General features: G+C 41.1%; 1 protein-coding gene across 2 annotated transcripts in view; it reads left to right on the top strand.

Annotated features, from left to right (window-relative positions):
* The window catches only part of MYL1 (myosin light chain 1), a 47,379-nt gene that overhangs the window by 22,642 nt on the left and 10,330 nt on the right, over positions 1-14,407 (top strand). Inside the window, exons 1-4 of one of the 2 annotated variants that reach the window (XM_030209505.1) lie at positions 4,025-4,125; positions 4,873-4,897; positions 11,254-11,397; positions 14,170-14,343. In XM_030209505.1, the coding sequence (XP_030065365.1) occupies positions 4,123-4,125; positions 4,873-4,897; positions 11,254-11,397; positions 14,170-14,343 (346 nt within the window). In that variant the 5' untranslated portion in view covers positions 4,025-4,122. Of the gene's footprint in view, positions 1-4,024; positions 4,126-4,872; positions 4,898-5,478; positions 5,507-11,253; positions 11,398-14,169; positions 14,344-14,407 lie in introns of those variants that run through there. The other variant, XM_030209504.1, reaches the window with a different exon arrangement.

Genomic DNA, 14,407 nt, shown 5'->3' on the forward strand with positions numbered 1-14,407 from the left:
AGGTATAAAATATGACACAGCATTTTGCACACACTAAGAAGCATATTTTCAAAGCACTGAGGGACCCTTTACAAAGACACGTAGGAGCCTACGCGCGTACAGCATGCACCAAATCAGCATTTCCACCCAGCTAGCGCATATGCCTGGCGGTAATTCCAAATTAGGTGCACACCGAAAACATATGGTAGAAAATAATTTTCCATTTTCTACCACGGGGGCATTCCCAGCAGTAATCAGCAGTTGGCACGTGCTGGACGGTTACCGCATGGGTAACGCGTGAGTCCTTATAGCTATGTCAATGTGTGCCGTTAAGGGCTTAGGTCGTAAATAGACATGTGCTGGTTTTCATTTTGCCGCATGTCTATTTCCAGGACCAACCCCCCCCCCTTTTTTTTCCAGACATTTTAGGCCACAGTACCGTAGGCCACTTTTTAGCATGCCTTTGTAAAAGAGCCCCTAAAACTTACAAAGTTATATATGGGCTCATTTTAGAAAGAGAAGGACGACCATCTTTCGACATAAAACGGAAGATGGACGTCCTTCTCCCAGAGACGTCCAAATCGGTATAATCGAAACCCGATTTTGGACATCTCCAACTGCACTCCGTCGCAAGGACATCCAAATATCAAGGGGGCGTGTCGGAGGCTTAGAGAAGGCGGGACTTGGGTGTGCCTAACAGTTGGACGTCTTTGACCCATAATCGAAAAAAATAAGGACGTCCATGATGAACACTTGGACATTTTCACCCGAACGTGTTTTTCTTACAAATAAGGCACAAAAAGGTGTCCGAAATGACCAGATGACCACCAGAGAAAATCAGGGATGACCTCTCGTTACTCCCCCAGTGGTCACTAACCCCCTCCCACCGTCAAAAAACATCTTTAAAAATATGTCGTGCCATCCTCTATGCCATCCTCAGATGTCATACTCAGGTCCATGACAGTGCATGCAGGTCCCAGGAGCAATTTTAGTGGGTACTGCAGTACACTTCAGACAGGCAGACCCAGGCCCATACCTGTTACATTTGTGGACGAAACAGCGAGCCCTCCAAAACCCACCACAAACCCACTGTACCCACATCTAGGTGCCCCTCTTTACCCGTAAAGAATATGGTAGTGGTGTACAGTTAGGGGTAGTGGGTTTTGGGGGGGCTCAGCACACAAGGTAAGGGAGCTATGTTCCTGGGAGCATTGTATGAAGTCCACTGCAGTGCCCCCTAGGGTGCCCAGTTGGTGTCCTGGCATGTCAGTGCATTACAAATTCTGGCTCCTTCCACATCCAAATGGCTTGCATTAGGATGTTTTTGACATGGACGTCTTTGGTTTCGAAAATCGCCAAACGTCAGAAACGTCCATGTGGGATGTCTAAATCTAGAGACGTCCAAATTTAAGGATTTGGACGTCTCTGACAGTATTTTTGAAACAAAAGATGGACGGTATTTTTGAAAATACGGGTTTCCCCACCTCTGAATTTCGCCGTTTTGCAAGGACGTCCAAATTGCAACTTGGACGTTTCTTTCGAAAATGCCCCTCATAGTAACCTATGGGACTTTGTAAGTCTAAGTGCTTTGAAAATGAGCCTTTTCTATTAGTGCACACTAAGCTTTAGTAAAAGGGCCCCTTAATTTATTGAGAGGGGAGACTTATATTCAACCATATTTCTGACTTCATTGAAATGAACGCAACCAAATCACCAACACAATAGTGTTTTGAGCTCTACTCTGCATCAGGGTGAGGTCTTTCTTTTGAACATATTCCACAATTCTTCCTTTCAGCCTAACTTCTTAAGACTTTTTGATACTTTTGGCACTTGATGGGTTTACACTATGACTGTTTTGTTGAGTTAACAGACTGATGATTATGGGGCTCATTTTCAAAATAGAAAGATGTCCAAAAAGCGGCACAAAGCGGCAGAGGAACTTTTTTTGCCAAAACGTTCAATTGTTTTTTTATGAAACCCATTTTTAAGATGTGTTTCTATGCAGTTTGTCTGCAGTGCATCCAGGGGGCACATTGGGGGGGGGGGGGGGGGGGGTTGAGTATGTATGGGGTGGGATTTGGGTGTTCCCAGATCTTGGATGTTTTTCTGCCATAATGGAACAAAGCAAAAATGTCCAGACGTTTTGATCTAGACTAAGTCATAAAAAGGTGCCCTAAATGACCAAATAACCACTGGAGGGATTAAGGCATGATCCCCTTACTCTTGCAAGAATTGAACATTCATCTAGACAAATGACAGCAGGGTTTTGGTTTTGTGATACAGTTAGATCTTTACAGCTGCATTCAATCTGATGAATCATGATATCCTGCTCACCAAATTAAGTTCAATGGGGGGTTGTTGGCCAGGTTCTCAGTTGGTGTGCTGATTTTTTGACACTCCAGGAGAAGAAAATAGTACGGCAGGGAAATTTATCACCCTCCTGGCACTTATTTTGCAGTGTGCCACAAAGATCCCCTGTCTTGCCAATCCTGTATAATATATATCTTCAACCACTGGGAAAAAGATTTCAGCATTATGGAGTATTTTATTACTCCTATGCAGATGATATTGTTTTGTTTTTTCCCTGTAAAAATTCCTTAGAATCTACTTATAAAGAGATGGGTGAGGGTTCCAACAAGATGTTCCTAGGGGGATCCACTTCACCCTCTGTTACCTCTGATACAATTTAGATTGTAACCCCCGGGGCAAAGAAATAACTGCAGAATGTGAATGGTAACTCACTTTCAGCACAGATTTGGAAAAAGCAAGTAATTAAACCAATACCCATTGGACAACTAAATCTGAGGGTAAACCCTAGCTAATTCCCCAAATACAGGAAAAAGCAACTGTAATAAATTATACTGCACTGTAAGACCCAGAGACCAGCCTTTATTTATTTATTTGTTAAATTTGTATCCCACATTTTCCCACCTATTTGCAGGCTCAATGTGGCTTACATAGTACCGCATTCGCCAGTCCGGTAAAGAAACAAATACAGGTGGTATTATGGTTGAGTAAGGAACATATGTTTTAGTTACAATGGGAATCAACCTTAAGTATGTCTCCCTAATTATCTTCCTTTAATACACACTCTTTACTGTCTTATCTGAAGGCTTACAACCAATGCTGTCTCTCGAATAACATTTCTGCTTTCTTCTGCAACTGCACAGCTCTCAGTGAGTGTGAACCATGTGCAAGACTATAAGAGCAGTTGATAAGTTCAGGCACTGCAAGGTGCCATGAGAAATCAGAACTGCTATTCTGGGGGTGATGTTGGCAGCAAGCCTCTGGAGAAGGTGAGGAGGAATGATTAACAAACTGGGAGCAGAGCCAGCTTGGAGGAGATGAAATCCAAGGGAGCTCTTCAATGTGAGAAAGAGATGATGGACTCTGACTGATAGAGGAGGGTGGGGGTTGAGACAGATTGGGATGACGTTAAGCATAAATGTATATTGGGAGAACAGGGTATGTAGAGAAGAGATGCCAAAGAGAGGAACACTGTATTGGAGGAAGATGGCTGAGAGTGGTTTGTGGGGAGTAGGCCATTTCAGGTTTGTTCCTGAGCAACCGGATTGCCTACCTCATTGAAGAGGGGTCACCTAACCCAAAGTCTTGACTGCCATGTCCTACAAAGTCCCTGGCTTTTACATTAAAGTTTTCTGCCAAATTGGTCTCCGCTTGAGAAGCAGTGATAGATCAGTTCTACATAGAGTCTTTAATTAATGCATTTTACACATTTGCCCCTTACATTAGTCAGAACTCCTATAAAAGCTACACGTGGCATGACCACTTTAGGAATAATCTTTCTTCAAGTTGCACCAGGCCTTGAAAGTGCTGACAAGTTTCAAACTCAGTGAAGCTTGCCGCCGCTCCTTGGCTGTTTTGGGTTTTCTAAAAATAGCCCTCCAAATGGGTCAGTCAAGAAACAGATCCTTCTTTTCCCTTTGCCCTAAGAAAGTTAAAGAACTCATCAAGGGGAGGGGACAGCCTCCTTCAGACACCCGATCTTAGCTCTGATGTCACAACCCCCACTTAAATAAGAAGTAGAAAGACCAGAACAGAAGGACCACACTCAGGGACTCAGGCTGTCCACTAGCCAACTTCAGCAGCCTCGGGGCTACTCTCCTGCAGACCATCTTAATCATGGTGGGTCCACAAGCAGACTTTCCTTACTATATTATTGATTGTTTAATTGACTGATTATTTTAAGCAAAGTATCTTGCATCCAGGTGGCTTAGCCCAACAGAGAAGAAGAACTGAGTTTAATATAGGGACAAAAACTCCCCCCAGTGTTCAGAAGCCATAATGTTGGCTCCTATATGATGGAGAAATTGTGCAAACATGTTTTATGCATTAGATTCAGTGTAGTTTGTCACATTCTGAAACAGTTACTGTAGCTCTACTGAGCAGATGCAATTCATTTCCAAAATGAATAGTTAATACACTGTGTTTTTCTCGTGCAACATACCAGCAAACATACTTTACACTGATTTACTGCATACTGCTAAAAATTAGTGGGATGTTAATATATTGTTTAATTTTCAACATAGCTTAGAAACTATGATAATTCAAATCATCTTTACATTATTGTCTAGAATAATCTAATATAGTATAAAGAAATGCAGCATGCTAAGATGATATATAATTGATTGGGTAAACTTTCAGATAATTGCTGGACTAGATAGGTGTATGCATATGATCCTTCCTGCATTCTTAGTAGCATATTTTTAGTTTGAGAACTGGAGCTTTAATGGTATCGCCTCCCTAATATTTCTACAGCGTTGCATGGTAAATAGCAAAGCTATAGACATTACTCTGTTTTGGTTTGTTTCTGTCAATGCATTTGCCACTGTACTAGTTGCTTGTTTTCTCTCCTTTCTCTTTCCATTGCAGTCTTTCTCACACGATGAAGTTGCTGGTGAGTTCCATTAATATTATCAAGGAGAACATGAAACCTGTGGTTTTAGGGTTGTTTCTCCTGTGTTGCCTTTGATTCTCTTGCCATGGGCATGAGTAAGTGCTGTGGGACTTGATCATTTGGGTTTCTGTGCTGCAGAATTTGGAGGTGTGCAAAAATTTCCCACACAGTTGTAACTCGTCCCCCCTCCCGCCCCCAAATCAGATAGCTAATCTGTTTAATTATGATTTTTAAGGTTTATCTATTTGGATTTTGCTCACACCCTTTTTTCAGCACAGGCTCCCCTGGACATCAAGCCCAGTGCTCTAACTGTTAAGTTACTCCTCACTGAATAGTTCCAGCTCTTCTGCCATTTACATAGCTCAGAAATTTTGCAGCACCAAGGCCTTTGTGGACAAGGGCCCCAAGGAGCATTTACTTCATTGCCAGCCCTGTTAGGCATCTCAGCAATTTCAGAGAACAAGGAAGCATGTTGGCTGGTCGGAATGAGTTTTCCTGCCGTGAGCTGGGTGCTTTATAAATCAAACAGGAGCAATCTTAAAAATACAATTTTTTTCCTGTGGTTGATTTGTTCCTAACAGATCGAGTTCTCACGGGATCAGCAAGACGGTGAGTCATGGGATGAATGTACAGTGAATATAGCGACCTACAGGCTTACTTGTTAAACTAGGCATAGTAAATTTGAAAGCGCATCTGAGCCCATGTAAAAATACAGTCATAAGAAATGGGGGAAACACATGGCCAATAGATACAGTATTGAGGCTTAGTATCAGTGTGTGTGGTCCCCATTATAATGTCAGAGTGTAAGAGATTCTTTTTTTTTTAAGATATATTTATTGAGTTTTATGCATTAGAAGTAAACAATATGATAGAATAGAGAATCAAAGTATTCAAACTAATATAACAGGTGAATAAAATAAGAAAGCAATAAATGCATGAGTGAGGCATAGTTAAAGCAATAACTTATTAAATATAAAAAATGATCTCATAAACTTAAAAGTGTGATTACATTATATAGAGAGATATGTGTCTAGTTTTCTCCATTTGGAGTATTGACGACTCTTCTTTAAAGTATGAGATTCTAAAACATTTTCATATTCTTGTAGAGTAATACCCAGTTCCACCACAAATGAACCAATGTGAGAATTGTCTTTCCAGTTGCTAACAATCACTTTAAGAGCAATGGAAATCAGTAAATCAAATAAGTGATAGTCGTCCTCTGAAAGAGAGCTGGAAAGGGCAACAGATTTCCATATTATATGTTTGAGTGAAATAGATTAAGTTGGAAAATGTCAAGGATTTTATTCTATACATTATTCAAGAATAGCTGTAGATTGGCACATTCAAATACATATGTATAAAGGTACCAGATTCTTCTGCTCTGCGTTTTAGAACAGAGGTCTCAGAATTTATCTAAGAGAAGATCAGGGGAGGTGCTTCATAAGCAATCATCTCATCATTGTGGTCTTTCTTGGGGTATTTTCAGCTGCCCATGATAACAACCAATAGACCCTGTGTTGCAGCAAAGGTAGTACATATCTTTGAGGTTGAAAAGTATGTAAAGGCTAAGGTATGGTACACCATTTTCTCCAAACCATGGGAACCTTGCTTCTTTAATAATAGGGGTGTGCACTGACAACTAAACGTTTCTTTGTTTTTTATTCATTTTAAACAACTTTTTCCCAATTTTCAGGGATTTTTTCACCTATTCATTCTTTGCACAGACAATTTTTGCACATTTTACATTTTTAGTCACCTAACGCTCATGAATGCACACCCCTGGTTAGTAAGTGCTTTGCACATCTGTAGTGCTGACAAAGAGTAAAATCATAGCCTGCATCATGCACACCCTAGCCAGCTTTGGGAAAGGGGGGAATTGCTGAAAGAGGGAAATGTCTTAACTGACAATCTGAAAGAGAACTTTCAGGAAAGCATTTGTGGTAAAGTAAAATTTTGGCCCAGCAAAGATGTAGTTTCCCTTCTGCAGTGCAGGGCAGAGCAGAAGAGATCAATATTGTACGGTACTGACTTGAGTTTCTCAAGACGATACACTGCATTCTCTGAGAACACATGTGAGCTGCTGGAGGCCTTAATCATAAATCTGTAGTTATCTACTCCTGACTTATGAGGGGAAACAGCTGCTAGCTTTGTCACTCTACGTTAGTTGCTTCGACATGAAAAAATTAATTAAGAAATTCCAGGGTAACTAAAATATATGACCTGTAGACCTTCAAGCAGATTGAGGGAAGAACTCCTTCGCATTTCAGAAAGGATCATTTCAGTGGATCCTCCAGGAAAAGAAAAAGTCATTTCTTTTTAACTATGAGTCATTGTGCTGTTTGAAGGCATGGTAAGAGCAAGAACAAAATTCAAGGGTTTTGAAAGGAAAGGAACAAATTACCAGAGCCAAAGGTACCTTAGAAGTTCTTCAAGGTTTTTCAAAATGTCACATTTCTGTTTAGGTCCATTTTCTTTGTTCTCATATCCTAATATACTTTTTGTATATTTTTACTTGTAAAATTAGAGCTGTCTTTTCTTATGATCTCATCTCCTGTTTCAGAAATATTTTTTTCCTGCGTTTACTCTTCAGTTCTTCAAGATATACTCATAGTTTACTCATACAAACTTCCATATAGATGCTCCAAAATTTACTTCAGTATATAGAGATGAGCTAAGCAGAGGGCACTTTCAGAAACTTAAAACACTAAAATCTCTTCAATATATCAAAATATAAATGATGAATATTACTTATTTCATTTTTTTTCCTCATAATGCTGCTTTAGGGGCTAATTTTCAAATTGTTGCAATAATTATTTGGGCCCTTTTAATGAGCATACTTTATGAACTTTTCAAAAAGAACTCACCAAAGCTGCTTCGCTTTCAAAACTGCCAGCTGTAAAGTACATTGGCTAAAGAAGTTCCCATATTTTGCATCTATTTGTGCAGATGGTCAAGAGGAAGCAAAATGCATAGGTACAATTAAAAATGACCATAATACGTGCTCTTTTACTCTCCCTGATCTAAACATACCCACAGAAACAGCCCCTTTTCAATGTAGAAGTCACACATATTCTTAGCCGCGATTGAAGAGGGCAGTTTTCATTCTAGTCATTTTTCATGGATAAATGTCTTTGAAAATTGTCCTTTTAGGGACAATCAAGGAAAATAAAATAAACACATTTTGAGAGAACCCATATACTGGAAAAAAGTTTTCACTTACTTACAAATTAGAATCTGGATATACAACAGATTTATTGAGGTTATTTCACTGTATGATGATCTAAATTTAGTGCATTTCATGTGACAATAGATGTTTAACCCATTGTGGCAGTTTGGAAAGTACTGGACAGATTTTCATACTTTGAATAATCTGGTCATCGATAATATCTTTTTCCAAGAGACCGAGTCTTCCAAGATTATCCAGAAACTTTCCAAAATGTGGGTGGTGCCTGCAAGAGATTGGTGTGTGCTTCAGGCCTGAATACACCAGGCATTGTAGGATTAGTTTCACTGGGTTTCATATTGCACTTGAATTCTGTAGTCCCATATCTATTTCAGCAATTATACTGGATGCTAACAGGCTTACTGTATATGGATGTCTGGAGGTAGACCCCAAAATACCCAGTTTCACGTGACCACGGTGAGAAAGATGGGGAAGAGCAGAAAGCAACTCCTCATTTTCACCAGGTGTCAGTGGCAAAAGCACACTAGTTTCTTCTGCATCCTCCTGTGCATAGTGAATTGGGGAAGAAAGCTCTAGAAGTGCAACCAGAACTGATTAACCAGTCTTAGTTTATGGAATGGCCTCACTAGTTTCCAGTCTTCTAGTAAAAGTGGAACACTGTTTTGTTTTCTGAAAATATTTTTAATGAACAAAACTGTGGATAAACAGAGTGTATAAATTCAGTTTACAGATGTGCAAACAAAAAGGATTTCTAAAGTACCATACCAAAATTATTTTGGTTAAGTGGGATTCTTTGGGCTAAGTGGGTCATACTGTTAAACCTACCAGGGTTTCGGTTCACTTAGCTCAAAGCTCTCAAATTCTAAAAATGAAACAAATATAAAATCAGTTTTGAAAATTGGGAGAAATTAATTTAAACAAATTATACAGAAACGATGCTTCTGTTGCCATAAAGCCATTTTCATACCCCTTTCTTAATCCTTTTTCTAAAATGACAAATAGTTAAGCACTGATTATTTTATTTATTGAATGCCAATATTATGCTGAAACATTACACTGGGGCAATCCTGGAAATGGGTTACACAATTTTGACACCTAAATGCAGTGCTCTGAGGGGTCCTTTTACTAAGCCATGGCAAAAAATGGCCTGTGGTAGTAAAGGCATATATTTTTGATGCACGCTGGGCCAGTTTTTACCGTATCTGGGAAAAAAGGCTTTTTTTTCAATGGGCCGGGGAAAGGGCCTGCGGTAAAATTGAAACCAGCGCACACCTATTTATGGCCTCAGTCCTTAATGCCACCCATTGATCTAGTGTTAAGGGCTCACGCACTACATGCGTGGCGACCGGTCAGCGCGTGCCAACTGCCAATTAACGCCGGAAATGCCACGTGTGGTAGGAAATAAAAAAATAATTTGTCCCGGCAGTATGGGTGCATGCCAAATCCTAAATCACCACAAGGGGGTGTGCTAGCCTGGCGGTAGTCTTGTTTTAGTGCACACTGCATGCGCACAGAGCCTACAGCGCCTTAGTAAAAGGGCCCCTGAGTGTAAATTTAATAATGGCATCTGGGCACCCAGATACCATTAAGGAATACTAGCATTAGTTAGCAGACACATGCATACATTTAGGCATGGCCACTTATGCCACATCTATGGCAGGCATAAACGTGGTACTTTAACATGTAACTTACAGCAGTGTTTCCCAACTCCAGTCCTGGAGTACCCCTTGCCAGTCAGGTTTTCAGGATATCCACAATGAATATGCCTGAAAGATTTCCATCTAATGGAGGCAGAGTATGCGAATCAAGTTTGTGCATATTCATTGTGGATATCCTGAAAACTTGACCGGCAAGGGGTACTCCAGGACTGAACTTGGGCAAACACTGACTTACAGTAATCTGCACTGCCCATGCTCCTCCTCTTGTGAATGCCTCCTTTCATTTACATGCTAAGTGAGTTGTACTTATTATAGAATATCGCTAAGCACGTGGCTCACATGTGCGTAACTGTCAGTCATGCACATAAGTGCTATTTTTCTATAAAAATAGGCATGCAATGGGCACCAAAATGTAGGCAACATGTGATAAAACCGGGGGGGGAGGGGGTATATGTTGTCTATGTCCTGCCTAATTTTCAATATTAGGAACAGTCTGCAAAATAAGTATTGCAGAGGAGACAGGGTGGCAACAGTCAAACAAATAACTGGCATTTTCTGTTTGTCATTTCCAAAAAAGGATTAAGAGAGTGGCATGGAAGAGATTTCCTTGCAGTAAAACCATTCTATCCATCCTTTCAGTGGGATTTTCTATTCATCATTCTAAACTGATCATAAATGCAGCATGATGAGTAGCGGGTTCAGTGAAATAGACCAGAATCACTGTGTGATTCCCCCATTTTCATGTGCCAGATTACTAGTGAATCTGCATTTTTCTATCTGCCTCCTACCATGTGGAACTCCCTCCCACATCTATGACTAGAGAGCCGCTTAGATCATTTCAAGAAGGACAATAAAATACACTTTTTCACATTAGCATTCCTGGAGTCCTGATGAGTCAGGAGAGTGTCTGAATGGACTAACTCCAACTCGGTGTGGATGGAATGTCTACCCTCTAGATTGCCTTCTTAGCATGTATATGCTTATGTACTCAGACTGACCTTTCTTAAGGCTTTGTGTTTGTACTAGAATTTTAGGCTTTCGTAGATGAAACATTATTGAAAACCACGTTGCTTGGTTGTTATCAGAAGGGCAGTATATCAAATAATAATAATAAGAAAGAGAAACTGGGCTTATAACAGAATCTTCCAGGAATAAGTTTGGGAAAAGTAGGTGACTTGAAGAAAGCTGAATGACTGATGCAAAGTCCTCTTGCTACAGGGGATCTGAGCTAGGAGACTTCTTAGTAGCATCAGGCGCAAACCCTTCAACCTGCTAATCATAAAAATTAACCATAAGGGGTGTACAAGAAAAAAAATACCCTGATTGACTTTTGGAGGTAGAGGACAATAATAAGTTAATTTAAAAAATAAAAAGAAATTATACATCTTTTTTGGAAAAGGGGATCAGCAGGCGAGGTAAACACATCATGTTTTTGGGCAGGCTGAACAGATGGTGCGCAAGCTCACATTTCTCTTTCATCCTGCCGACTTTTTCATCTTTTATCTTTCTTGCAGACTTCAAGGAAGCCTTCCTCCTCTTTGACAAGGTAGGCGATAGCAAGATTGCCCTCGGCCAGGCTGCCGACATGATGCGTGCTATGGGACAGAACCCCACAAATGCAGAGGTCAAGAAAGTTCTGGGCAACCCAACTCCTGAGGGTAAATATTTTGAATGATTTCTCACTTGGTTGTGCCATATACCAGAGAAAGTCTAGGCTGCCAAGGATGCTACTTGAACCCAGTCAATCTTTGCAAGTTGAGTCTGTCCTGTTTTTGCCCCATTGTCTATACAAATTTGTACATTTAAATACCTCCATGGTATAAACGTACAGGAGGAGGCAGGCTTCGTTCAACTGACAGGAAGCTCTGGAACAAGGGGTGATAAGATGAAGGTGAAAGGGGATAGGCCCAGGAGTAATCTAAGGAAATATTTCTTTATTGAAAGGGTGATGATGCATGGAACAGTCTCCCAGCAGAGGTGGGGGAGGCAAGGACTGTAATTTTAAGAAAGCATGGGATAAGCAAAGAGGATCTCTGAGGAAGAGAAAGGGATAGTAGAGCTTAGTAGTTGATGTGGATGGTCAGACTAGATAGGTTGTATAGTCTTTGCCATCATTTTCTCTGTTTCTATGAAAAGCGAGACTGAAAGTTTATAGATATACTCCCATATTCTATATAAGGTGCAGTGAGTACTGCACGTTAAAATGTGCACGCAGCCATTTTATGCACACTACTCAATTAACAAGCCAATTAGTGATAATAATTGGCTGATAACAACCAATTAGCATCACTAATTGGCAATAATTGGAATTTACACGCACTTCATTTTGGGCATAGTCTAAAAAGAAGTGCATGAATTCCAACAAGTGTAGCTGAAAAGGAAGCATGGCAATGGGAGGAGTGGAGGTGCGTTGGGGGTGTCAATCACATTTATGCACATTGCTATAGAATTTGGGGGAATGCACAAATATTTAGACATGGGCATTTACACCAGGTTTTCAGTGGCGTAAATGGCTGCACCTAAATGTATGTGCATTCCCCCGGCCTACTCAGGGCTGCCGAGAGACTGGGCCGGGCCTGGGGCAGGGCCGCCCCCAGGGCCCCGGGCCCGCCTCCCCCGCTGCCGCTCCCTCCCCCCTCCATTCGCCACCGGGCCGGGCCCCCTGCATTGAAATCACAGCGCCTCTCACCCTCCCTGTGTTCCGCCCTCGCGGAAGTTACGTCAGACGAAGGCGGGACACAGGGAGGGAAGGAGGCCCGAAGGGAGGTGATCTGCTGCCCTGCTGCCTGCAGCGCTTTCACACGGAGGTGAGAGGCGCTGTGATTTCAATGCAGGGGGCCCGGCCCGGTGGCAGACGGTCGACAACAGAGGGCGGGTGGGACTGAGGCCCGGGGAATTTTGTCCCCCCTGCCCCCCCTCTCGGCGGCCCTGACTATACTATAAACTGCGTCTTACTGTAGACGGGGTTCATAGAATAGCATTATGTATGTTATTCCATGCGCCTACATTTATGACGCCTTATATAGAATCAGGTCCATAATGGGAAAAAAAGAATTGAATCAACTTGTTAAGGTGGACATGGTTCAGATGCAACCCAAATGACTTGTGGAGAGGCATTTTTAAACAAAAATGTCCTAAGTGCAAAAAAACCCAGCTATCTTACAACCATAATCAACCAGGAAAAACATCAAGATTTCTTGTTTGATTATGGATGTGAGATGGACATTTTTACATTCAAACATCCAAATGAATAGCCATTTTCCAAACTGAAAAGTATTTGAACAACAAAAAAACAGGGGCATGAACATCTGTCTGGCATCATTTTCAAAAATGTAGCCACAGAGTTGTTCTTACAGAACAGAAAGATACCCTAGTGGTTAATGCAATGAATTGTAAACTAAGGGACACAGGTTCAAACCCAAACTCTTTTTTTTGTAAATGTGATTCCTCCAGGACCTGAAAAATACCTACTGTACCTGAATGTACACCACTTCAATAGCCTTCAGGCTTACAGGTGGTTTACATTCAGTAGGTATTTTTCTATTTTTGGAAGGGTCAGAATTATTTAAATAAAAAAGAGCTGAAATGGGACTTGAACCTGGGCCCCTTGGTTCCCAGTCTACTACACTAATCACCAGATTTCTCTTCTGTGCTGCTTACTGCTTTTGAAAACAAGTCTAAATAAAAATCCCCCTTGAACATCCTATTTTTGCCCTACCTAGTCCCACACAAAACACACCCACAACATGCCCCCTTGCTATTTAGACGAACTGCAGTGTGAAATGCCCAAATTCGGACTTGCCCAAATCAGGATTTGGATGTTTTTAGCAGCTGAACTTTTTTTTAGGCTTTGTAAGTCTAAGTGCTTTGAAAATGAGCCCCACAGTCATGCAGGCTGATGTTAGAATCCCTTATCTTTGATTCAGTCATCTGTTAATATGACTAATTTTCTTACAATAATGCCCACTGCTTTATGGCATTATGATTTAGATCAGGGGTTCTCAGCTCAGTCCTTGAGACACACCTAGAGAGTCAGGTTTTCAGGATATCTACAGTCAATATGCGCGAGATAAATTTGCATACGAGGGATGTAGGGCATGCAAATCTATCTCATGCATATTCATTGTGAGTATTCTGAAAACCTGAGGTGTGTCCCGAGGACTAGTTTGAGAACCCCTGATGTAGATACTAAAATGATAAACAATACAGAGACTAGTGACGTTTGGTTGCTGCATCTGCCTCTTAATTGTCTACAGCAGGGAAAAAAAAGCCCAGTTTAGCTTTGAGGTACCTCAGACTGTAGGACAACTGGTAAAAATAAAAGCTAGTGACTAGAATTTTGCATCATTTATCCTACCAACAGTGGGGTGAAAGGTGCGTACAGTCACACATGTGTATAATATGGTACTTCTTACTTCTCCCATTGCTAGAGTTGGCTCACAAGAGAATCGACTTTGAGGAATGGCTTCCCATGATGCAGGCCATTTCCAACACCAAAGACAAAGGTTCCTTTGAGGACTTTGTTGAAGGTCTGCGCGTCTTTGACAAGGAAGGCAATGGCACGGTGATGGGTGCTGAGCTTCGTCACGTACTGGCCACTTTGGGTAAGAACTTCTGATTTCACCACCAAATTGTCTACTTCACTTAAGGGGTCTTTTACAAAGGCAC

The sequence above is a fragment of the Microcaecilia unicolor genome, chromosome 7 (genome assembly GCF_901765095.1).
Source record: "Microcaecilia unicolor chromosome 7, aMicUni1.1, whole genome shotgun sequence".
Classification (NCBI taxonomy): domain Eukaryota; kingdom Metazoa; phylum Chordata; class Amphibia; order Gymnophiona; family Siphonopidae; genus Microcaecilia; species Microcaecilia unicolor.